Source organism: Geotrypetes seraphini, chromosome 14 (assembly GCF_902459505.1).
Source record: "Geotrypetes seraphini chromosome 14, aGeoSer1.1, whole genome shotgun sequence".
NCBI lineage: Eukaryota > Metazoa > Chordata > Amphibia > Gymnophiona > Dermophiidae > Geotrypetes > Geotrypetes seraphini.
Window position 1 is genome coordinate 14760629 of NC_047097.1, and position 27409 is coordinate 14788037.

Consider the following 27409-nt stretch of genomic DNA (forward strand, 5'->3'; position numbering starts at 1 on the left):
GTATGTACTTATAGAGTAAAGCATTGGTAAACTTGCGACTTAGATGCATATTTTATACAACACATGCATGCAGAATTTAAACTCTAATATTACCACTTGCTCCTGAGCAGGTGCAAGTGACCACACCTTTAATCTAGGTGTGATTTCTTCAAGATCTATGCTAGTATTTTATGAAGACACATACAGTAGGTGCTTAAAATAGGCAAACTATTCCAAACTTAGGCAATCCCATACAAATGGAGTCCATGACAAGGAAACGTACAGACTTTGTTCTTTTCATGTGTAGGCTGCAAAATAAACACTTACAGTCTGATCTGTAAATGGCGGCAGCACAATCTGTTTTTCTATTCTGTTCAAGACCAATTTCCAGAGCTCTTTCAAAATCCGTTTCAGAACTGTCTTCTCACAGATTTTTGCAGAGATAGATAAGCTGGAATAAAAAGAAATATCTTACTCCAAATCTAGCATTCAGACGTCAGAGGCTGTGTATTATCTTAAACCCAGATGATCTGGCATGTGGTGTCCTACTTTCAGAAGGCTTTATTTCAATCCACACCTATGGTTAAGTACCTTTGTTTATAGCTTCTGAAGCTCCTGCGCTAGTGACAACCCTTCAGAAAGAAAGCTATTTGTAATTTTCTGTACTGTTTGACATTTATACAATTTCTACATTCTGTTGCAAAAGAAGAAAAGTATCAGCATACTGGGTCAGACTAAAGGTCCATCAAGCCCAGTATCCTATTTCCACCAGTGGCCAATCCAGGTGACAAATACCTGGCAAGATCCCAAAAGAATAAAGCAGATTCTATGCTTCTTATCTCAGGAATAATCTGTAGATTTTCCCAAGTCCAAATTTTTTTTTTTTTTTAAACCTTGCTAAGCTAAATGCCTTTGCCACAGTCTTTAGAAATTAATTTCAGAGTTTAATTAAGTACATGTAGTAACTTTATTGCACGCCCCCCCCTAGTCTTTGTATTTTTGGAAAGAGTAAAAAAGCAATTTGAGCCTGATTCTATAAATAGTTTCTAGATCGGTGGTGCCTTGCCGATTTCCACATGCAATGGAGTAGTAAGGGTGAGCAGTGCCTGGAGTGGTGTTACCCCTCCACTGCCTTCCCTGCCGTGCGCACACGCTCTTTCCTTTCCCCATACTTTTTTAACTTCTCTGGCATGAGCAACATGCCCATGTCGGTGTCGGTTCGCCCGTTGACGTCACTTCCGAGGCGCGGGTCCTGGAAGTGATGTCAGAGAGAGTGCTGATGCTGACATGGGCAGCAACCTCATGTCAGGGAAGTAAAAAAAGTATGGGGGAAGGCAAGGGGCACATGTGTGCAGCAAGGAGAGGAGCAGGAAGCAGAGAGGAAGAAGGGTGCCACACCCTTAGGAAGACGACACCCGGGGTGAAACGCCCCCCCCCACCCCATTACTATGCCACTGTCCACATGGAACTCAAAATTTTCTAACTGGTGTGATAATTGAAAACACCATTAAAAGCCAATAAAAAAATTATTAATTTAAGTTCAATATGTAAATCGGCAAAGCACCTACATGAAATGTAGGCCTGATTAGGAGTGGAGTTTGGGTGTGGAAAGTGTTAGATGCCTACTGGTGCCTAATTCAATTTAGGCGCTGTTTGGCGTGATTCTACAAATGTCACCTAAATTTGATTGATATGCGGTAGGCACCATTTCCCTAGGCGCCTACTGATATAGGAGCCATTTATAGAATCAGGCCGGTCACATCTACCCATTCTACTCCATTCAGTATTCCTTAGACCTCTATCATCCCTCTCCTCAGCCACCTCTTCTCCAAACTGAAGAGCCCTAGCCTCTTTAGCTTTTCCTTATAGGGAAGTCACTCCATCTAGAGAATGACAGGGGGACCGTTTACCGTGGTAAACCGTGGTCACCGCAGTAATGGTGACATTTGCAACTGGTTTACCGCAGGAATGGGGACAAGACCTTTCACCACTCCGTGGAAGCGATGAAAAGTCTTGCTCCTGTGGTAAAAAAATTGCACCCGTGTCAGACTCGGGATCTCCTCCCCAGCTCCTCTTGGGCCTATTTTACCTTCAGGAGCCAGCCATGCCACAATGAAGACAAAAGGAACCCAAAACCAATGTCTGAGACCAATGTGATTTGAAGAATAAAATTATCAGGTAGAAAAAAAAATTATTTTATATTTTGTGATTAGAATATTTCAGATTTGAAATATGTATCCTGCTAGAGCTGGTATTAGACATAACTGGGAACCACAAAGCTCAGGCTGTGCTTCTTTAGCTTCCAGCTGGCCTGGGGCTCTCTCTCTGACCAGGGGGCAGTTGCCCTAGTTGCTCTCCCCTAAACTATTCCTGCCATGTGTGACAGAAGCATTTTATTAGCTTGATTTTTCTATGTAGCATTCTGTAGTAATTTGGTTTGTCAGCTTTCATAATAGTGGAGGGGATATTTGTGAAATGGAGGGGAGACAGGGGTTTTGTTGATCCTTACTCTGTATTATTTGTGTTTATAAAATGCCAATTGTACAGAATAGTCTCTTTTTATACTTTAATAAAAAAAAGTCCAGTATAAAATCATAACTATTCGAGGCTTGTGCGGGTGGGATCTGACAGTTTGCGGGGCGGGGAAGGGGACTGAGTTTGCGGGACGAGGACTGAGCTCATGGGGATGGGGACTGAGCTTGTGGGGACGAGGCAAGAATGGGGACTGAGCTCGAGGGGACAGGGCAGGGATGGGGCGGGAATGGTGATAAAATTTTTTTCCCCATGTCATTCCATCTCCTTTATCATTTTTGTTGGCCTTTTCTATACCTTTCTTAATTCCGTTATATCTTTTTTTTGAGATGCAGTGACTACAACGTCCAAACTGCAATAGCACCATGGAGCAATACAGAGGAATTATTCTCAATTTTGTTCTTCAATTAGTGGAGAGGGGGAAGGCATGGAAGGATTGAAGGGGGGGCGGCAGAGAAGAGGGCGGTGGTGCCATTGCTGCTACTGTATACAGAAAATGCAAATGGAGCCCTGTAATTCTAAAAGCTCCACTGAGCAACACTAGGTGAAGACAAATTAAGAGGTTGATATTCAGTGAGGTTTAAGCGGGCATGAGAGGCCATTTCTAGATAGTCAGCAGCATTTAACTGTACAGTGCCATTGAAAATCCTCTCTGATCACTGTGCGGTTAATATCAGGTGGTCCATGGGAAGAGTCATGAAGGAGCCACCAGTTATGAGGGCATTGGCCATAATCAATGCAAGTGCCTGCATAGCTAAGTGGGCAGATGGGACTGCACAAAAAGCAACCTATCTTGCAGTGAATATTGGCTGGCACCAGCATAACTTCCAGGTGCCTGGACACTGAATATCTAGGTTAGTTTTAGTCTGCGGCAGTCAGTGGCTTTAAAACTGCTGACCACCATGGGCTGAATATCAGGAAGTAAGGCATTTTGTTTAAATAGCCACCATTGTTCACATAAAACCGGTACGGATAAAGCAATGAAGAGCTTTTCTTTATCTGGTGCACCATTTCAGATTCTGCAGCATGTCATGGCTGCACAAATTTTTGCCTACCCTTCTTCTCAGAGTCATGATAAAAATGAGTAATTTAGGAAAAAGTCAGAGTGGATGGAACACTGAAGATTCATAAATGGCCCAATGTACTAAAGTACAGTAAGGATGAGCCTCTAATATTAGCCACCTCTGCCTTAGGATAAGGTGTTTATGCCAGATAGGTACAATTTTAGTGACTATTGTGTTGATTGGGAAAGAAAGAAACACATGTGCGTATATAAGGATGAAATGATAAAACGTAGACATTTTATTGATCTCGACTCTGGACCGGGGCGAAGATTTACTATGATTTGGGAGCGCTTTTGGATGACCCTTCCATCTGTGGCCCGGAGTAGACTCTTAAATTCATAATTGGTTTATCTATTGACTTCTTATACCCAGGGATTTTATGTTTGGGTTTCTGTTGGGGGGGGGGGTAGGGGGATCGGGAGGGATGGTTTGGTTTATGTGCAAATATGGTTGTTGTTGTTTTCTGCACGTGTGTTGGCTTGGCTGCATACATCAGGGCTCAAGGAGCATACCAGCTTTCGCTCCTTGACATATCGTCTTTATGAACTTCTAACATCAGAACCTATTGTCTGAATGGAATTTACTTTATTTCATTTATTTTATTTTTATTTATTGTTTTCTCAGGTACTTTAGCTAGATTGTGAGCCTTCGGGACAGCTAGGGAAATCCAAAGTACCATTTTTATTTATTTTATTTTAATGTATTTTTAATCTATCTTCATTGTAAACCGCTTTGAACCTCACGGTATAGCGGTATATAAGAAATAAAATAAAAAATAAATAAATAAATAAATACATTTGAACATATAAGGATGACATGAAAAATGATGCCTCCACCTCTATAAATTTTGTTTAAATAAAAAGTAATAAAAAAAATAATGCTTGAAACTTGCTCTTTTCACATAGTTGTCACTATTTGCCACATTTCTGGCAACGACGGACATGTTTTTAAAAGCCTTCACAAAAGAGCTGCGCATCTAGTCATTTCAATCAGTTGCTCACAATTCTTTCCACCTCTTCATTCAAGTAGAATGGATGCCCCCACAGATGGGTAAGACTTGAGACCCATTTTTAGGGTTACCAAACGTCCGGATTTCCCTAGACATATCCTGGGGTCCGGACGGCTTTTCAAAATCCAGCACTGTGTCCGGGATTTGAAAAGTGTCCTGTCAAAATCGCGTTGGGAAGGGGCATCCTATGCATGCCCGGATGCAACACGGTGATGTCACGCACACAGCGTTCAACGTCATTGCATCGCGTCTGGGGGCGGGGCTGGGGGGAGGTACGGGGCATGACACAGGTGGAACAGTGCAGAACTGGGCGGCCCTGTGGGCGTTGCCATGGGCTCGAATTTCCTTTGGGAAAATCTGGTAACCCTACCCTTTTCCACAATTGCCTCTCTATTTCATGCTGTGTGAGGCCTGGCACAGTCATGTTGCAACAAAATTTCCTCCTTGTTCTTCTGAACTCTTCTCAGTTAGTCTTTCAAAGTTTTCAGGGTTGCAATGTAATGCTTTGAGTAATCCTCCAATTCTCCCTTTTGAGTTTGTCAGCCTTTATCATGCAAGACTCGTCCATTGCTGTCACAAATTGTCCACGACATTTTTGATCACACAAATCAGCCCTTCCAGGTTCATAATCTTTACATTTTTTGGCCCAATGATGCACAGTGTTCTCTTCAACACGGTCATCACAGTAAACAACCTGCGTGCAAAGGTAAATTTCAATGGAGGGACTCCTTTAGTAGTCAGAAATCCCATCACAGCATGTTGCTTAAATCGCACTGATGAGTCCTCACTGCATGCTTCCATCTCACAATCAATAACAAAACTGTCTCTTCATATGGACACTTCTTACTAACTGAGATGAAGGAAGAAACGTGAAAGAACAAATGAACATATGTAGCTCATCAGTACTGCCATCTGTTGATGAATTATGGAGGTGGAGACATTACTTTTCATTTAATCGTTGGAAGAACTTGAGTAATTTTTTTTTTTTCCTTCTCTCTGTTTCTGTTAAGACTATATATTTAGAAAACCATTCTCCTGTTAAGTAGAGTCTGAATCACAAAACCTTGGATTGTCCTACTTCTACAGTTCTGGACATTTTTATCTCACAGTTCTTACTGTACATTAAAAAGCACCACCATGGGGTGCATCAGAGTTCCTGCAGTAGTTACGGGATCAGAGGGCACTACCCAACGCTAAAAAATAGAATTGGGGGTGGAGAGTAGGTATGTTCTGTGCTAATCATTTAGCACTGCTATATAACTGCGCATTAACAGATTAGCACATGAGATCTTAGGCCTAGACTCTGTATAGGGTACCCGGTCTCAGAAGCTGCCTAAGCGGCTTTTGAGAATCACACATGGGTGGCCTTTACCGAATCACCCTAAGCTGCCTAACCACCACGACTCTCTAACTGGCACCCATGTTACAGGCGCCAGTTAGAGAATCACGTTGCCGCTGAGTTGATCACGACAAGGATATCTCCCTGCTGCGATCAGTTTAGTGGCCACGGCAACCCATCGCCCCCCCTCCCCGTGAAGACTACCGGCAGGAGGGATGCCCAGTCCCTCCAGCCGGAACACCTACACCCCCGCCAAACATTGTCGGCAGGAGGAATGCTCAATTCCTCCTATCGGAAACCCCCCCCCCCCCAAAGATCATTGGCAGGAGGGATGCCCAGTCCCTAATCCTCCACCATGAAAAGTAGCACACCTGGACCCCCTCAAGCCCACACGGAATCCCCCTACATTATTGAGATGGCCAGCCAGAGGCATTCTTCCTGCCTCCAGCCGACTGGCCCGCCTTCTCTAGAATAACAGGCCTACCCTTTCCCAGTGTGTTCTGGGATGCACTGGGAGTTGGGAGTGGCCTAAGATTTCAATTGGCCAGATCCATTAGGCCACTCCCATGCCTAGCCTTAGGTGAGCTTAGGTGGCCTTACACACCTCCCTAGGCTCATGGAGGCACCTACAATGGTGGTAGAAAACTGGAATGCTCTTCTGGAATCTGTTATGGGGGAAAACACCCTCCGGGGATTCAAGACAAAGTTGGACAAGTTCTTGCTAAACTGGAACGTACGCAGGTGAAGCTGGACTCATTTAGAGCACTGGTTTTTGACCTGGGGGCTGCCGCATGAGCAGACTGCTGGGCACGATGGACCACTGGGTCTGACCCAGCAGCGGCAATTCTTATGTTCTTATGTAAATGTGCATCCTGATTGGTGCTTAGACATAGGCTGCCTAAAAGTGGGGCGCCTAAAATCAGGGTGCTGTTTATAAAATTTGCCCCTTATTGCCAATAAAATAAGTTGCGATACAGACGCATGTGCTACTGGCCACAAGCCAATGGGAAATTCATGTAGGGCCATTCTATTGCCATGCTAAAAATGGCATCCGTGTGTGAGGAAGATCAGTGCCGGGGGTAGCACAAGCCACTTTTATGCACTGACTGTTAAAAGAGGCCTTAGGAGAAATAATGAAGGTTTGCTTGAGGTAAAAAAGAATCATTTCTTGTTTGTCTGCCACACATTATTTTTAGTCCACGCATGTAACCCAATGGGTTCATTTTACTTACGTTTTATCCAGAAAGTCCATGAGCGGTCTCAACATTATCTCAGCATCCATGACTGCATTGTTCCTATTTGAGGATGTATTTCCATTGCCTCTCATTTGATTTAGTTCAGAACTCATCTGTTTTACACATTCTTCTACCATTGGTTGGAAACTAAAATCAAAAATACTTGGGGAATAAAGCCATGGAAAAGAAAATCCTGAGCAAATTTTATTCACAGACATTGATGTTGTTTTGTGAAATACTATGAGAGTTCTCCATGTCTTGACCTGGGTGTGCGACGTTTCCCTTCCAAGGTGCTACCTAAAATTTGTCCAAAAGAAGACAGGAACCACTGAGGATTGTTGCTGTTGTCCTGGTCTCAGGTAGAACTGACATTTCAGCCATCGTGCTGTGGCTTTCTTCAGGGAATGCTTGGAGGTCTGCACATTATCTTTATATATATAGTGGGTCCATTAACTTGATTGAGAACAGGAAGGATCATTAGTATGAATCTGAATTTTGGCAGGAAAGTTCATTGGTCACAAATTTGAAATATAGTGGGAAAGTTTGTTGGTTTCAGATTTGAATTTTGGCAGGAACATTCATTGGGTACAATTTTAAATTCTGGTGGGGGAAGTCTGGTCACATTTTTAAAAATTCTGTCAGAAAAAAAGGGTGGGTGGTTGTGGCAACTTTTAGATGGAGAGAGAAGACGTTTCCCTGCCATAGAGGGCTACAGCTGATGCAACACAGAAAAATCAGCTGTAGCCATCCATGGCAGGTGAAAAGAAGACCGCTGGTGGCCGAGAAGAATCAAAGAGGCAATAGAGATAGCAAGACACCCCAATAACTTCAATGGAGGTAAAGGGCTTTCCATAATCAAAGCATGGCAACCACTCATCCAAAAGAAATTCAACACAAAAAGGACTGGGGCCGGGGACATACACCGTCGCTTTCCATCTAAATGTTTTCAGCTCTCGCCCTTCTTTCTGACAGAATTTTTAAAAAATGTGACCAAAGACTTCCCCATCAGAATTTAAAACTGTGTCTAATGGATGTTCCCACCAAAATTCAAATTTGTGTGACCAATTCACTTTCCCACCAGAATTCAAATCTGAGACCAACAAACTTTCCTGCCATATTTCAAATTTGTGGCCAATGAACTTTCCCACCAAACTTCAAATTCATGACCAACGGTCCTCCCTGTTCTCAATCAGGCCAGCGGACCCATTATATATAAAGACAAACTGCAAACATGACAGCATACCCTGAAGAAAGCCACAGCATGATTGCTGAAATATCAGTTTTACCTACCCAGACGAAGCAAGACCTGGACAATAGTAGCGATCATGATGTCAGCCATGGAAGCCTAAGAAATGGGAAGCACTTAGGCCTGGATTCTCTAACTGGGGCCAATTTTTAAAGTGCCAGTAGGCACCCAAGCTCAGTAAAAAACACTGTTTAAACAATGTTTTTAACTGTGTTTCAAGGCATCTCAAAGTGCCTAAAAAAATCAGTGCCAAAATTGCATCTCCTTAGGTGCTTTAGGCTGCCTAATGCCACTGTGGGTGTTGTTAACGTCAGAAGTGGTGTTAGGTAGCCTAAAATGCCTGCACAGGCGTGAGTCACATCAAAGGTAGGTGCTGGAAATGTAAGTCTGGAAAACCCTGGCCTACATTTCCGGCACCTACCTTTGCCAGAGGTATGATTCTGTACCCGGTGCCATCATGTGATTGACATATGATCAGTGGCCACTAACAGCAGCGCTGGTTACAGATCTGGGCCTTATTGCTTGATTTAAAGTTTCAACTACCTATCAAAAATGTTTCACATGAAAATAAAAATGAGAGCCCATCCTATAATTTCAACTACAGTACATGGAAAAGAAATGGAAAATCCACAGAAAATGGCGACAGTCCTAGCCTTTCAGTACTGCTGCACCTATTCGATTTTCAAAGCCACTAACACATGCAGATTGGCTGACTAGAAACTGTCCTCCTTCAAAGTAGCCAGGGCAGGCTTAACTACCTAGGATGGCAGTTCCTGGAGGTGGGCTGCAAAGAGCAGCCAGGACAATGAAAACAATAAGTCCCAACAGCCACACCAACTCCAAAACTCATCAGTATGTACTTTCAGCCCCCATAGAGGGTGGACAATTGTCAAACAGCCCAATAATTCTGTTTCATTTGTTCACAGATTTACTGTGCTGCCCTTAGTCTAAGGCTTCAGGTTGGTTTATCCAGGTAAATGGCTTTTGGAAATTCTCTCTCTTTTCTTTATATATTTCTCTATATCTATTGGATCTAAACTAAACTAAACTAAACTAAACTAAACCTTGGGTTTATATACTGCACCATTTCAGTAAGTGCAGAGCTCGGCACGGTTTACAGGAATTAGGATGAGAGAGGAACTCCAGTGGAGAGTTTAAGAGTTAGATGTAAAAGGGTGGGGAAGGTGGGAGAGGCCTAAGAGGGGGGAAATGTTACAGTTTTGAGAATAGCCAGGTTTTTAGGTGTTTACGGAAAAGTTGGAGGGAGCTTGAGGATCGGAGCGGGGAGGTAAGGTTGTTCCAGATCTCAGTGATTTTAAAGGGGAGGGATGACCCAAGTTTGCCTGCATGAGAAATACCTTTTGTGGAAGGGAAGGATAGTTTAAGAGTTTTGGAGGGTCTGGAGGAGGTAGGGGTTGGGGAGTTCCAGGATAGAGGGATAACGGCAGGAAGGATGCCATGTAGGAGCTTGTAGGCTAGGCACGCACATTTGAAGTGGATCCTGGAGATTACTGGGAGCCAATGGAGCTTAGACAGGAGTGGCGAGACGTGATCAAATTTGCTTTTCGTGAAAATAAGCTTAGCCACGGCGTTCTGAATCCGCTGCAGTCTGTGGAGGCTTTTCTTGGTTAGGCTGAGGTAGATAGAATTGCAATAGTCCAATCTGGAGAGGATGATGGATTGAACTAGGACTGCGAAGTGTTTTTGGTGAAAGTAGGGTCTGACTTTCCTTAGCATTTTTTTACCAAGGATTGGAGATGGTCGTTGAAGGATAGAGAAGAGTCTAAGATGACACCCAGGACTTTGCTTGAGAGCTCGAGCTGTAATGAGGAACCGGAGGACAATGGGATGGAGGAGGGTAAATGGTCTAATTGTGGGCCGAGCCAAAGGAGTTTTGTTTTGGACTCGTTCAGATTCATTTGTACTGTGAATGCCCAGGATTGGAGGTTCGTTATGCATGAGGATATGTTCGTAGAGAGGTTAATGAGGTTCGAGTCGGTCTCAAGGAGGACAAGGATGTCATCGGCGTAAGTGTAAAGAGTTTCAAGGGGGGATAGTTGGAGTAGTTTCAGGGAGGACATGTAAATGTTAAAAAGGATTGGGGAGAGGGGTGAGCCTTGCGGGACACCACAGGTCGGGATCCAGGGGGAGGATGAGGTGCCGCTCATGTTAACCGTGTAAGAGCGGGAGTGCAGGAATTTGGAGAACCAATCAAGAACTGTGGAGCTAATGCCTATCTCGGAGAGTTGGAAAATTAGAATGTCATGGTGGACAACATCAAGCCGCGGAGAGGTCGAATTGTAGAAGAACAGCAAAGTTGTTATGAGAGTGCAGTTGCTGAACCTTAGAGATTAGAGAGGCCAATAGGGATTCGGTGCAGAAGTTGGGTCTGAAGCCATATTGGTAAGGTAGGAGGATAGAGAATCTTTCTAAATAGGAAGAGAGCTGGGTAGATATGATAGACTCAAGCAGCTTGGTGAGGAGAGGGATATTAGCTATTGGACGATAGCTGGATGGTATGGAGGGGTCTAGGTCAGCTTTTTTCAGTAGAGGGGAAAGTGCGATGTGTCCCATTTCAGTGGAGAATAAGCCCGATAATAGGGCAGAATTTATGAGTTCGGTAAGAGATGTGATGGCCTGTGTGGGGATTTTCTCAAATAGGTAGGAGGGGAATGGGTCCAGGATGCAATTGCAAGATTTTAACTTGAGGCAGAGTTTAAGGATCTGAGAATAAGATATGAGCTCGAAGGCAGTCCAGGATCTGTCGGCAGGGATGGGGTTGAAAGGAGCTAGGGTAGGATTGGGTTCGGGGGGCAGCAGAGAGTTATAGGAGACTGCGGGCGGGAAGGAGCATCTTAAGGTCTTAATCTTATCATTGAAGAATTTACTGCATCTCTGCATCTCTCTTATATCTATATCCTTAAATCTACCAATCTATCTCTCTTCTATATACTTATATATCTATCTATATTTACCTATCTAAATACATACAGACATTTTGAAAACTGGCCATATTCATTCTCAAGAACTGCAAACCAGCCAGGTTTTAAAGATATCATTATGAGTATATATGAGATAAGATTTGCCTGCAAACACAGCTGGTTTTACGGAGTCTTATTTTAAGGATCTCTTTACTACAGTGCAGTAAAGTTATGCACTTACTGGCAAATTCTGTAAAATCCACCTAAAGTTAGGCTCCCACATTGGTGCGCCTAGTCACAAAATATCTATTTACACCAGTTTATGGCTCACGTTACATGCCTATACCTAAGTAAACCCACATGTCCATACCTGATGGTAATAATTATATCAATTATACCAAAATGTATGAGACACTCCTTGCCTGGGAAAACTGAAATACACTATATTAGTGTTCTATATATTATATTAGCAATCCCCTCTTGCTCCTTCCTGTCATGGCTCCTCTATCAAAATGGCTGCCACAACTTCTACGGTAGTTGCAGTCTTGTGATACTACTGCTAGTGCTGCAAGACTGCCACTAGAGGTTGCAGCAGCCATTTTGTTAGAAGAACCACGATGGGCAGAGGCAAGTGGGGATCACTCCTGCCCTGACAACCTCTAGATTACTAGCGATTTGAAAGATAGGCCTGGGGGAAACACACTTGGGGATAGGGGTGGGATGCAGTATATGTCATTAAAGGGAGGGAGGGGTTGCCAATTCTCTTTGGAGGGGGAAGGCTCAGAGGAGAAGGGAATTCACAGCGCTTCAGACAGTTACCTGGAAGTTATCCAGGCAACGGACAATAATCAGTGTCAATGTCTGGAAAAGACTGCTTTTTATGTACTCTTTTTGCTCAGTTAGCTATGTGGGCACCTGCATTGGACATAGCCAGTACCCACACTCTTGGTCCCTCCCTGACTCTGCCCCTTTCTCTTGGCTTTAGTTCCTCCCGAACTGCCTGAATTTGACTTGGCCAGTTAGCACCAATATTCAGTGGCCTTTTCATTTTAGGTGCTGTTGAATATCAGTGATGAGCTCCTGAATGGAATACCAGGCCTGTAAAATTTATGAATATCATTTGACTGCAGCAAAATACATTCTCTTTTAGTATGAACATAGAATGCATAGAGTATGTTAACATATGTTTCTCCACCGCCAACTCCACACTCTGTCCCTTCTATCTTGTTGCGCCATATGCCAGGAACAGGCTGCCAGTCAATATGTCATGCTCTTGTCTTGGGCAGTATTCAAATCCAAGCTAAAAGCTCACTTTTTAAAAACTGTTTCAAGTCTTAACTCGCTCACCATCAGTTACATTTACCCAGTGGCATGAGGGTGAGAGGCGCCCAGCGGGGAGGGGGTTGGCGCCACTCCCCTGTCCTCTTCTCCACACACCAGTTCCTTCCTGCCCCCTGTCACGCGCACACCCCTTCCCTACCCCGTACCCCTTTAAACTTCCCTGGCGCAAGCATCATCACCAACTTGCTGCCCACATTGGCGTCGGCTCTCCCTCTGATGTCACTTCCTAGGTGAAGGACCCAGAAGTGACATCAGAGGGAGAGCCGACGCTGGCACGAGTAGCAGGTTGGAGTTGCTGCTCATGACGGCGAAGGAGGGGGGAGTGAAGAGGGGTGCCAGCGCCCTCACTAAGTTGGTGCCCGGGGCGGACTGCTCCCCCCTTACTAAGTCACTGCCGTTACCCACTGTAAGCTATTCTGAGAAGGGATTGTCTATTGAATGTTAAATGTATAGCGCTGCATACGTCTTTCAGCACTATAGAAATGATAAATAGTAGTAGAAATAGTTACCTGGAACCGTAAATACAACTTAGGTCATCTAGCACTCCGCTGAGCTTGACCTGAAGTTCTTTTAAAAGGACACTGGCTTCTGGATCCAGCTAAATAAAATAAACATAAAAACAGCAGGCTAATTAGGTGCATCCAAATTAAATATCATATGTTTCACGTTTAATGTGCCTATTCTCTGTGCATAATGCTGCAGGATACAAAATATTTGCTATAGCAACGTTTCATGGTATTTGCTATTCTATTTTCTGAAAAAATGTGCAAATGTTTTGAAGTGGTAATATTCAATTCAGCTGTGTGCTCCACTGCACGACGCACTTCAGCATTAATATTCTATTGTTATAATATAAGCTACAGCAGCAAAAGCATTACGGTATGTTAATATTTTATAGTCCACAGCATAATGCAATTAAAAAGTATTTCCAAATATTGTGTAAAGAAAGCATTCAGAAAAGTCTGAAAATACCAGCTGGAGCTTACATGCCTAAGACGACAAATATAATCCAGAGGCTGCAAATACAGTCAAGAATGGCGTACTCACCAGTATTCTGAAAGATAAGAAAAGCATAATATATGTGATTTGGGCCAGACTGCACACGGTCCCGATGTGGGCTCTTTCTAAGGAAACTGGAGGACTCTCTTCCCTGATCATGAAGTTTTAAGACTATCAAAACTTTAATACCAGATATGGGAAAAGATTCTACAGAGTGGATCCACTATTACTGAAAAATTGCTTGTGCGTAAGGAAACAACCGCTCAGACAAGCATCATTGTTTGACGTGATTGGTCCTTGAAAACTAATGGCAAGTAATATTAGGGTTTGGTTGGTTTTTTTTGCAGTAGTTATCCTAACTTGAGCAACAAAGCAATCAAGGCTTTGTTACTGTTTGGATCTTCTTATCTTTGTGAACTTGGATTTTCAGTTCTGACAGAAATTACATTTTTTTTTTAAAAAAGAGAATGACTGCAGGTGGTGGATGATGAAATGCATATTTGATTGTTGACTATCGAGCCATGTTTTGAGTTAATTTGCATTCAAAAACAAGCACATCCATTAGCAATTCTATTCTATCTACTTTAGTTTTGCCGTTGTTACAATTACCCATTCATAGCTTAAAAACTTTAAATAAATAACTCTCAAATTTAATTTTTTGTTGGTTTTGGAATTTTATAATTTCATTTATAAAGTGCTGAGAAAAACATTTGCTCCATTTAATGTGCCGGAGCTAAAAACGTTTGAGAGACACCGATCTCAACTAACATGCTGGCCAATTCAGATCTTCTGGCTGTTTATATCACTAGACAGCTGAAAGTTAAGTGCTAGAACTGGGTTGGGATTTATCCATTATCCCTACATTAAGGGGTCCTTTTACTAAGGTGCGCTAGTGTGCCTTAGCGCACACTAAAAATTAGCGCATGCTATATGCTAACGCATGTGAACGCATCCATTATATCCTATAGACACGTTAGCTTTTAGCGCGCCTTAATAAAAGGACCCCTAAATGTACAAGTACCACTGCACATATGGCAGGTATAACTTTATATGGATGAGAACTATGTATAAAGCTACATGTGAATATTCAATAGTGGCACTAAAACATTTATAATCATTGTAAACCTGAATAACTTTGAAAGGATTTATCTTTTTAAAGTTATGCAGTCAGAGGGCTGCTAAAAATGGACCTCTTCTATCTAGGTCTGTGGAGTTGCAGTCGAAGTTGGAGTCAGAAGCAATTTTTGAGCTGTGGAGTCAGAGTTAGTGAAAATGTGCCGACTCCAGCTCAGACTCCTAATAAAGTTAAATTGTATGTCATGCAAATATTATAATACTTAATTTCTTATTACACAGTTAATAATTTGATTAACCCATTTGTTTCAGGATATGTTTTACTTTTGGAAGATATTTTGATATCAAGTTCTTTGATGATTACAAAATGTAATATATTTTATGATATTTATATTAATGAAAGTGGCACCTAGAGAATGACATGGGGGACAAAGTTTGTCCCTGTCCCTTCCCTGCAAACTCCTATAAAGGAGTCAGAAGGTTGTGTGAACAGACTCCACAGCCCTGATTGTCTATAGTTGGGTGCCAATTGGCATGTAGTTTATAGAATACTATATTCAGATATGTTACAAAACTATTGCAGCATGCTATAAACATATCCCTATTAATTCACATTTATTGAAATAGTACTCCATTATATGTGCGAGGAGAACCAATGATGTTTTGGCACGCGAAGCTTGAAGCAATGATAAAGCTTGAGCTTTGAGTGGTGTCGCTGAGGTTCAATAAATGTGAATAGGAACATGCTTTATAGCAGTGGTCTCAAACTCACGGCCCAGGGGCCACATGCGGCCCGCCAGGTACTATTTTGAGGCCCTTGGTATGTTTATCATAATCATAAAAATAAAATAAAACAGTTTCTTGATCATATGTCTCTTTAGCTATAAATTACAATATTATTATTAAGACGTACCTCATGTAAAATTGTCATTTCTTTAATAAGACATTGAGGGGCTCATAATCGAAAGAGAAAAATGTCCAAAAACCGGCACTTGGACGAACATTTCCCCAATACGTCCAAGTGCTGATACTAAAAACGGGTTTTGGACGTATTTCTAAACGACCTAGGCCTTCATAGTGCCGTTGAACAACCAAAGCTAAACGGGGCATTTCGGGAGGAGTGTCGAGGGCGGGAGTTGGGCAGGACATGGGCTGGCTTAGAATTAGTCGTACAGCAGGTATAACCGAAAGTTATACAGCCCAGGATCGACGGAACTTGGACGTTATGACTTAGACCATGTAAAACATGGTCTAAATCACAAAAACCCACCTAAAGTCACCAGATAAGCACTGCAAACACATAAAACAGACCCCCACACACTACCCCAGTGATCACCAACCCCCCCCCCCATAGAAATATTAATCACAACTTTAAAATTCAGCCTCCAGACCATCATCACCTGGCCGCCTGGCATAGGAAAGCCAAGTTGTGCTGCACAGAGGCAGCTTAAGTCGTCTTGGGGGTGGGTTAGGGACCCACAGAGAGGAGGACCCATGCCCATAAGCCCCTGTAATCACTGCATTGATACTTAAACATTTGCTCTCCCCTATACACCCCTAAAACCCTTTTTTACTGGCATATAAGTGGCTCCTGCAGCCATAAGGGTTATTGGGGTGGTAGATAAGTGGGTCTAGGGGATTCAGGAGGTGGTTTGGGGGGCTCACTGTCACCTATAAGGGAGCTGTAGTGAGGAGAAGACATGGCACCCTTTTTGTGAAGTTCACAGCAGTGCCCTGTAAGGTACCCTACTATTTAGGTGGCATGTCTGGCTATACAGTCCATCACTTTGCAGACCCCTCCCACGTCCAAAAGGGCTTGTTCTAGGCATTTTGGACTTGGACGAAAACGTGGTATAAAGATAGATGATTTAGCACCTTGGACAATCAGATCAGCAGGATGGACAATTTTCGAAACAAAAAAAAATTTGGACATATTTTTCGAAAATGTATCTTAAGCTGTTTTTTACTTTGGACGACTTGCGAGTTGGACGTAAACGGACTTAGACGTCACTTTCGATTATGCTCCTCTGACTATTTATTTTTTCTGAGGCCCTCCAAGTACTTACAAATCCAAAATGTGGCCCCGCAAAGGGTTTGAGTTCGAGACCACTGCTTTATAGTATGCTGCAATAGTTTTGTAACATATCTGGATATCGGCGTTTTAATATATCCCTGTATGAAGGGAGGGAGCATAAACTTAGGAAAAATGATGGACGGAAGGAGGGAGGGGCATGAACTTAGGACACAGAATGAAGGGAAAGATAGAGGGGAGCATGAGGCATAAGATGGAAGAATGGAGGGAGTGAGGGAAAGAGTTGCAGAGGTGAGGGAGATAATAGAAAGGGAGAATTGGGTGTCAGAGAGGGAAAGAGATGGTGCAATTGGGGAGATAAAGAAAGAGGAGAACTGTTTGGCAGAGATAGGAGGGACGGAGACAGAAAGAGAATTATTGGACATGGTGGTAGGAGAGGAGTGAGGTAGAGATGCATGGACGCAAAGAGAAGGGGGAGAACATGCTGGGCCGAGGAACCCTCCTGGATCTTGGGTTGTTGTTTTTTTTTGGGGGGGAGGGAGGGTATTAAAAGAAGTGCCAGATTGGGCCTGGGGGGGAGAGCTTATGGGGCCAGAAAAAGAGGACAGAGAGAGATGGTGGGCAATGGTCTGAAGGGAGAGAAGTTGGACCTGGGGTGGTGTGGAGGAAGAGGGAAAGAGATACTTGAAGGGAGAACTGTTAGCATGAGAAAGGAAGAAATGGTAGACTTGGGGAAGGGAGGCAGGCAGACAGGGGGAGAGATGGGATGGGGGGTGCGGTTGGGAAGAGAAAGGGAAAGAAGTTGGATCTAGGGATGGGAGGGAGGGAAAAATGTTAGGCCTGTGGATGGAAGGCAGAGGATAGAAGGCAGAGAGAAGCAGCATCTCTCTTTTTTTTCTCCATTTCATTGTTCAGCATCAAGGGGGGAGAGAAGAAGAAAAACAGAAATGAGAGGGAGCATGGAGATAGAGGAGGAGAGATGGAACCATGGAAGGGCAGGAGGGAAGAGAGCTGGGATAAGATGATGCTAGGGATGGAAAGAAAGGGACAGGGAATTATAGCCTGACCAGTGGAGAGAGGGACAGGGAGTTATAGCCTGACCAGTGGAGAGATGGACAGGGAGTTATAGCCTGACCAGTGGAGAGAGGGAGGAGGATTCTGAAAGTGGTGAGCCATGTGGATGAGGTCAAAAGGGAGATGACGAGTGAGAGAGCAGTGAGACATAGTGGTAGAAATGTGGTAGAAATGTGGTAATATGGAGTAGATAAAAGGGAATAGGAGGCTGGGAAAGAAGTGAGATGGGAAATGGGAGAGCTATATATAAGTTTTATTGGGAGTGTAAACTCACAAAAGCATAATTAAAAAAAATATGGTGTGGACATTTCCCAAGTCATTTTAAATAACTACACATCATCACTAGAGTTTCAAATAAGACTCCACATTTAGTGGAGCCAGCGGATTTCAAACTGCTTTTGAATATCGGCCTAACTGTTTATTTCAAACCACAGGATAATTTGAAGGAAAGTGCATTTTATATGGCTTGATGCATTTAGCTAAAAGAAAGATAAAATATTTGTCGAAATTATGCACTGATGACAGAGTAAGGGAAAGAATTGCATAAAAGGCCTTTAGTTGACAGACTGCAGAGCAAATATATTCTGGCACGGAATGAAGGGAGATGTTTGGCAAAATGTATTCCCATAGCAGAACTGAGTAAAAGTCTAGTTTTCACAGAATCCATTTGACTTAGAAAATTAAATGCAATGTTTGGTAACATTCTGTCAGCAAAATCAATTCACCTTTTTTTATCAGTGACTAAGGGAAATACTAAAAAGATAATACATTTTATCTCTGTAATTTCTTAGCCCACTCCCACAAGGCCTACTTATTAATAAAACGGGTTATCGGTATCCTGAGCTTGGAAAAGAATAACAAAAACACTTGCTTCATTCATAAGAATATAAGCATTGCATACTGAGACAGACCAGAGGTCCATCAAGCCAGTAATCCTTTTCTAACAGTGGCTAATCCATGTCACTAGTACCTGGTAAGAATCCAAAAGAGTACAACAGATTTTATGCTGCTTATCCTAGAAATAAGCAGTGAATTTTCCCAATCTCATTTTAATAATGGTTTATGGACTTTACTTTTAGGAAATTTTCCAAACCTTTTCTAAACCCTGCTAAGCTAACTGCTTTTCACCACATTCTCTTGCAATGAATTCCAGAGTTTAATTACACATGAGTGAAGAAATATTTTCTCTGAAGTAGTAAATTTAAAACAAATCAGAAAAAATATTTCTTCACTCACCCCCCGGATTCTCTAACTGGCGCCTGTGTTGGCGGCCACCTTAAAAGCAGCTGCCGTTCACATGTCAATCATGCGACAACACTGGTTAGAGAATCACGCTTGTAACAGCGCCGGTTAGAGAATCCTGTTTGATTGCGGAGCAGCCCCAGTGAAAGAAGGAGGTATTCTATGAAGTGCTCAGAAAAGCAATTGCAGGCACAGCTCCTCCCCTCATCCCTTCTGTCAGAATGTAAAAAGCTTTCTTCTGATTACCGCTGCTGCTCTCACTGCTGGATGAGCTGATGCGCAGGGCAATCCTCGATCAGCTAAGCCAGCTTCAGGGCTTTCCCTGTGCTCAGTTGTTTGAGGCTTCCCTTTCTGATTCATCAGATGAACTGGAAGGGAAAGCCCCAAACAGCTGAGCTGGCAGGGGAAGTCCCGAGGCAAGCAGCTTCTGGAAGTCCCACTGGCTCAGCTGATCAGGGATTCCCCTGCAATCTGCTCAGCTGGTACGGAAAGCAGCAATAGTGGGCAGAAGAATCCCCCCCAACCGGCAGGAGGGATGCCCACTCCCTCTTGTCTGAGGACAACCCCGAAACCTAAATACATTGGAAGGGGCCTAAGGTCCTGTGCATCCCAGGATGCACTGGGAAGGGGTAGGCCCACCATTTTGAAGAGGTGACATGCTGGCAGGAGGGAGTGGGCATCCCTCTTGCCAATTTTGGGTGTGGGGGGTGTCATTGGTGTCCTCAGGTAGGGCATCTCTCCTGCCGATGGGGGGGATGTTCTACCCATTGCTGCTGCCCTCATTGCTGGCTGAGCTGATTGCAGCAGGGGAATCCCAGATCAGCTGAGCCATTGTTTCAAGAAGTCCCGCTGGCTCAGCTGATTGGGGATTTCTCTGGTAGGCTGTGGACTATTGTCTGGATACCCCAGTAAAGATAGGTGCCAGAAGTATAGGCCAGGGTTTTCTGACCCTACATTTTTGGTGCCTATCTTTCATATATGTAGGTGCTTTTGTCCACCTAATGCCACTTCTGGCGTTGGCTACACATACTTTGGCATTTGGCAGCCTAAAGCACCTATGTAGGAGTGATTCTTGTGCCTTTTATTTAGGTACTGGTAGGTGCCTCAACCTTACCTTTATTTTGCCATTTCTAACAGCATTTTTCAATTGATTTAGGCATTGGTAGGATGCCCACCAGCACCTATATTTAGGCACCGGTTTTAGAATTTACCCCTCAATGTGTAAACTCTGGAATTCATGTGAGCACTAAAGCAGTTTCTATAATGGCCAGATTGCATGCCAAAGCCATTACAGAATAAGTCAGCAAAGACACGCCTAAAAGTTGGCGCAACCACTAATGCATGTTCTATGGCAGGTGCAATTGCTCATACCTAAATATAGAAGTTGTGTGTTTAATTGCCAGTATTCTGTAAAGTGCATGTTAAAATAGACAATACACGTCTGATCTGTTCATATCCCGTTCATGTCTATGCACCTATTACAGTTATGTGCTATAGGACTTAGGCCTCAACTTTATAGAGGGACATACGTGGCTAATGTAACTGCTAATTAGCGCCTGTGAGAGATTCAGGGGTTTTCCTTCACTGAGGCTGCAGTTATATTCCTAGGCAGCAGGGGGCATTAGACAAATCTGGGGGAACTACCTTTCCCAGAGTGCACTGAGCTTTGCAACTCAGTGTTGAAACCCATTAAGGAAGTAATATAGCCCTTCTGAGTCCGAGAGGTGGGACTCAGGCAGGGAGAAAGATCATAGTTATTCAAGAGAAGTCCCTGAGAGAGGAGGTCCTGAGGAAGAGCTTTCCACTAGATAAACCTTCACAAGCTGTGGGTTGAGATGAACCCTGGAAAGCAGAGGAATTCTTATGAGACTGTATGTGAGAGAGAACTCTTGCCTAGCCATGGGCTGAGGAAAAGCCCTGGGAAGTCAAGAAATCTGGCAAGGACTGACAGCGTGAGAATTTTGGTACATGGCTGGCTAAGGTAATCCAACCTTATATTGAGGATTGTGGCCTATGTGTGGGTCTGGCTGGAACCAGCCCTTGAACTTTGCTTTAAAAAAAACTGTCTAACCTTGAGCTAAGAAAGGGTTTTGCCTTACCAGAGTCTGTAAAGTAACAGGCTCAATCTGCACTTAATTTTTTTAAAAACCTATTATACCTGCAAGAGTGTCCAGGCTGTTTGTGTGCATGGGCACAGAGTCCAGGAAAACCCGAACTGGACTCTACCATAGTACCAGTTAGTTCTAGTTGTTATCAATTATTGACAACTACAATTTATGTCCAATTAAGTTACATGCATAAGTGAGGTATTCTATGAAGTGTGTGCAACTGTGCACACTATTTATAGAATTAGGGGATAAATGGCCTTTTTTATGGGGGGAGGAGGTATGGACTAATGACAGAACAATCTCAGTGGGATTATTTTCTCAATTCATGTATTTTATTTGGTGTATTATTTATGTATTTGTAATTCTTTATAGTGTTTTTCTTATTTTGTTAGATTACCTTGTACCTGCATAATGTTTTGCCTCTCTGTTTTTCTTTTGTAAATCATTCTGATGTTATAGCAATGGGCGGTATATCAAATGTTAATAAAACCTGAAACTTATTCATTTGATTTATAATTTTGCCTTTTCCTTTTCCCCAGGTAGATTGATATATTGTTGCACTGAAAAAAATCCAATCCCCTAGTAGTGTTTGCCTCTAGAGAGTGAAATGAATTATGTCATACATATCAAGTTCAAGTTTAAGTTTCAAGTTTATTTGGATTTGTTTAATCGCTTTATCTAAATTCAAAGCGATGAATGAATGAATATCAAACATCAAATAGAAAATATGCCAACCCACTGTGGTTGGAAGGGCGAGAGTCAACCTATTAGTCAAAAAAGCAAGCCACTTGTACTTTAAAGAACAGAATATGCATTGTAGAAAACAAATGCTATTTCTAATCTAACTGTATTGGTTTTTGATGCCGGGAGAAAAGTTCTTCTAAATTTGTTCTCAACAAGAACTCCCCAAATGCTAGAGAAACATCCCAAGTGTAAAACCAATACAATTGCTAATGATTTAATCTCTGGGAGGTCAAGGTGGCATACAGGAGAAAAGTCAATTGAAAAACTGATGCAATCTCAATAGCACCAGTGGCGATAAATAGCTTTGTAAAAATAGAAACCAACAGCACTTGCTCAAATCTGATACAGCAGTGTATTGCAAACTGTGTGCTGTGGCACACTAGTATACCCCAGAGGATTCTGGGTATGCCCAGAGATGCTGGTGAAGAGGAGAGGCACTGGCTGACTGCTTACATGACATGCCTCTCATGGTGAGAGGCATGTCCTGTAGTCAGTCAGCTGGCGCCTGCGTCTCTCCTCCTCGCTGGCGCCTCTGCTCCTTCTCCGCACCTCGCCTTCTGCAGCATCCTCCCACTGGCAGAAACATCTGTAAATGTGCGGAAGTCGACATGATGATATCATGTGTGTGTGTGACATAATTGTGTCGACGTCCACGCATTTAGGGGTGCCCTCCAGCTGCAGCTCCGAGATTAGTGTGACACACTGTGTTAGAGAATAAAAAGCATTCTTCTAAAAGTTACTCAAACTCAGCTGCCAAGAAACAGTATGACCAAAAGCAAAGCACAACTTTTTTCTGTCATATAGGGGTTCTTTCACTAAGGTGCACTAAGGACCAGATTCTCTATATGGCAATCACCTAAAAAGCAGCCGCTGATTGCATATCAATCATGTGATGACGCCGTATAGAGAATCATGCCTCCGGGAAAGGCAGGCGCCGGAAATGTAGGCCAGGGTTTTCCAAGCCTACATTTCTGGCACCTATCTTTCTCATGAATCGCGCCTAATGCCACTTCCAGCATTAGCCATGCCCATAATGGTGTTAGGCACCTCTGGAGGTACGATTCTGGCACCTTTTCTTTAGGTGCCAGTAGGCGCTTTAAAATTAAAGTAATTTGCTGTTTCAAAAAGCATTAATGGTCATGGTCGGTGGGGTTTGGTTTGGAGGGAAAGACGATCAGCGGGGCTTCAGCGGTTCGGCTGCGTGGTGGGGACAGCGGCAGGTGCTCAAGGGTTCTGCACGAGGGATGGGAGGGAGGGAAGGATGGAAGGATAGAAGCTGGGTAAGGGTTCTGCTGCATAGGGGGATGGGAGGGATGGAGGGATAGAAAGATGCTGCAGAGGGAAGGCACTAGGGGATGGGTGAGAAGGGAGGAAAGATGTTGCACATGTGGGGGAGAGAAAGGAAAGAGGAAGAATTGGGATGAAGGAGAGATGATCAAGTACATGAAAAAAAATAAGCCCTACCCGAAAATAAGACCTAGTGGGCCCAAAATTAAAATAAGACGGTGTCTTATTTTCAGGGAAACATGGTATATGTAAATTTTTTCTGGGGCCCTCAGAGTTTCTTGATATTTACACTGCAGCCCTTTACATGAAAAAGACTGGAGACTATTGGTATAGAGTTGATGTACACAAGTTTACCTAGATGAAGTTGACGTTTTCTAACAGGAGAGATGGGGGAAAGGATTTATAGTCATACAAAACTATTGAAAATTCAAATGTATGCATGAAAATTGCTTTCAAAATCGGTGCTTGCTACAAAGCATGTTTATATGTACATGGATCGTTGTTATGGGTAATTTTCAAAGCATTAAGTAGGCACATGCTTTCACTTTGAAAATCTGGGCATACAGCGAAAAAGTATGCAGGTTCTTGTTATGTATTCATGGTTACTAATAAAGCAATTTGTAACTTTACTGCAGAAGAGTCACAAAACCTTTAATATACAAGATATCTCTTCACGAGGACAAAGGAATCAATGGGGATTTAAAAATGACCCACTGTTTTCAGTATCCAGGACTGTGGGCAGCTCTTATGCCCTAGGACGGTCCTGAAATTGAAAGCTGAAAAGTAAGTACAGAAAGGTGCGAAAGTCATACCACATTCAGTTTTCAACCTGGGGATATATGGATGACCTGGCAATGCTAATTTTACTCAGTCAGAAATGAATGAACTGAAGCACAAGTTCAGGCCTGTGACCAACATACTACAGTACTTTATCTGTTCCAATTAAACATTAATATATGTAGACAGTGGCATGGCGAGGGTGAGTGGTGCCTGGGGCAGTGCTTCCCCCCCTCCCCTGCCGTGCAACCTCCCCCTTCCCTTCCCCCATACCTTTTTAATTTTCCAGGCGGGAACAATATCACGAACTTGCTGCCTACGTCACGTCGGCTATCCCTCTGACATCATTTCCTAGGTGCGGGGCCTAAAAGTGACGTCAGAGAAAGGCGACACTGACGCGGGCAGCACGTTCGTAATGCTGCTCACACCGGGAAAATTACAGAGGTATGAAGGAGGGGAAGGGGAACACCTGCGCGGCAAGGGGGGCAGAGAGGAGGATGGGTGCCGACACCCCTAACAAAACCACACCCAGGGCAGACCGCCCTCCTTACTACACCACTGTGGTCCACAATAAAACTGCCATGGTCTGGTAAATCTTGTGGGTTATTTTAACCAGAGGCAGGTCCTCAGTACTGAAATTAAGCAGACAGTTCATTATTATTTCATGAAAAATTATCCATACTCTATGGGTATGTTTTCCATCAGAAACATGCCTTCTGATCTTTGCTCGCTGTCTCTCTCTACTCCATGAAATGCTTCTGTTCATAGGAATAAGTGTAGCTAGATCTGAATGGGCCCTGGGTAGAAATCTTAAAATGGGCCCCCATTACATAATTTCTCCTAAGGTCGCGACAATGATGTAGTGAGGGAAAAAGGTGCCTGGGACGGTGTCACCTATCCCAGCCATGCATGCACCCTGCTCACCCCTTCCCCGTTGCATCCCCCTGCCTATGTACCTCTTCTATATCTTCAGTAGCAGCAATCAGCATCTCCTGGTTTCTGCTCATGTCTGCCTCAGCTCTCCCTCTGACATCACGTCTAGGAATTGATGTCAGAAGGAGAACTGAGGCCGGTGTGAGCAGCAGCTAGGAAATGCTACTCAGTGCCTCCTCCACCCTAGCTACGCCATTGATTAGTGGGACTGAAGGGGGGGGGGGGGGATTCCTTTCAAAGTTCAAGCAAATAAACCTTGCAAACAGCAAACACATTCCAGACCTATACAGAAAACCTGTCTTAATAACAGAAATAAAAACTGAAATGCAAGCTATAAGAGATGCACTTTTCCCAAAGCTGACATATTAACAAACAATAAATTTAGAAAAAATACTTTTTTCTACCTTTGCAGTCTGAGTATTGCTTTGGTTTCAGTGTATCTTTTCTGCTTTTCCCTGTTTTTTTCTTAATTCTCTTCCCAGGGTCTTCTGTCCTCTATCTATGTCTACCATTCATCTTCCCTCTGTGCCTTTTATTTGTCCTGCTCAGCATCTCCCCTGTGTCCCTGTTCTCCTCCTATGTCACCCTCTGTGTCATTGTCCCTGTCCCTATGCCCCCTCCATGCTCAGCATCTCTTCTCTGTGCCCCTATTCCTCCCCATGTCCAGCTTCTCCCCTCTCTCTTCCCTTTCTCCTGTACCCTCCACTCCAGGCCAGCATATCCCTCACATCCTGGCTGCCCCTATGCTTACATACAGGGGTTAAGAAAGGAAAACGAGGAGGGTACTTTAAAGACTGCCAGCGGCCTGTGCCTCCTTTAGCTTTTGACAGGGATGGAACACCTTGTAACATGGAAGCCCAGGGAATGTCCGGATTGCATCTCATTATGCCCTCCCATTTAGCTTGCATCAACTCAGAACATATATATATATATATACACACACACACGTAAACTTTTGCTAATTCATTCACTTCTTTAAAGTTCTCATTTTGTTTTCCAGCGATTTTGCCGAAATCAACAGAAGAGAGAAAAGTAGGGTCCGGAATATGATTTCACCCCCGGTGCAGTATTTGGGCACCTAGAATATAGAATTATCCTTTATATTTATTTCTCATTTTATAATGAGAATTCATGCATATGCTAAATAATTTCCTCTGATGGCTTTTGTACTTTATCTGAAGCAAATGGTACTTCTTTAAAAGTGCCTGTTTTTGGCCAGAGCTTTGTATAAGAGATTGAGGGAATTAATGCCCTTAATCCCTATGCATTGTTGTCTTTCGAGGTTAAAATAAAAACATCTTCTGCAGCTTGTCTTCTTGATTTGCAACACTTGTACACATATATTTTTTTAAATCAGGCTAAGTGTGAACTTGCCACTTCCACATATAAGTGCATCCTCTTATACATGGAGAGTAGACTTTTGCAAAATAACTCCTCTTGTTATATGTGTTAGGAAATACACATGCATATTTACCAATGTCCTTCTACATATTTTACAAAAGGATCAGCATTCAGCAGAGTCTTTTTTAAAATACCACGGAATCTGTCAACATCCTGAACTGGACGTTCCAATTCCGCCCTCGACATCCTTTGCAAAATGAGGCTTACACATTTCTACAGAAATGATCTAAGTGCACGGATGATTAATGCTAGGAACAAAAAGAATTTCAGTGCAAAATAAATGGTGAGGAATAAATAAAGCATGCTTACTGCAAAATCACAAACCTTATAAAAGGAAATTGCTCCTTCTTTCTCCTGTGCAAGTTAAAAAGCATTGAACAGACATGACACATTACGGACAAAACAAGCACAAATCACAAAGTTAATCAGGTACAATCAAAGCACAGAACAGAATACAAAAATGTCCAAACGTGAACTGCGACACAAAACACATTGGCTGAACATTACAGATCATTAGCGCAGTAAAACCAAAAACCAAACCAAAACAAACAATAACCCCCCCCCCCAAAAAAAAAAAAACCCAACCCCATCTTGAGCGTGATAGTCAAAAGGAAGTGAAGATCCTCAATTAGTTTTCTAAACTGGCTCCTATTTTTAGCCAAACCTAGGAGCTCGAAGACAGGGAATTCAAAAGGAAATATCGAGATAACTGTCAGCATTATCCAGAAATGCCAACCATGAATATTCAGTGAAATTATCTAAGTAGCACCACCCAATATCCTTATAGACTTACTTAAGCAATCCAGATAGTGCTAGGCCAATGAGTAGGTGGTGTAGTGAGTGATCCAGAAAAAAGCAGCATTGATTCCCATTATCCAGATAATGTTAGGACAGAATAATTGCTGTCTTTACTTTATCTTGTTAACTTTCTGGTTAGCATGTCCAATAACACCACTATCTGGATAACATTAGCACTGAGGCCCTGATTCTATAGAAGACGCTTACAATTAGATGCCTAGATCAGCGCACCTAGCCAATCTAGGCACGTACCAGCAAATAGGCATAGTTAGGG

General features: G+C 43.0%; 1 protein-coding gene across 11 annotated transcripts in view; it reads right to left on the bottom strand.

Moving 5' to 3' along the window:
* The window catches only part of UNC13C (unc-13 homolog C), a 769821-nt gene that overhangs the window by 78817 nt on the left and 663595 nt on the right, over nucleotides 1-27409 (bottom strand). For all 11 annotated transcript variants that reach the window (XM_033920485.1, XM_033920487.1, XM_033920488.1 and 8 more), the window contains 3 exons: nucleotides 13176-13264; nucleotides 7156-7305; nucleotides 307-430 (listed from right to left, as the gene is read on the bottom strand). In XM_033920485.1, the coding sequence (XP_033776376.1) occupies nucleotides 307-430; nucleotides 7156-7305; nucleotides 13176-13264 (363 nt within the window). The remainder of the gene's footprint in view (nucleotides 1-306; nucleotides 431-7155; nucleotides 7306-13175; nucleotides 13265-27409) is intronic.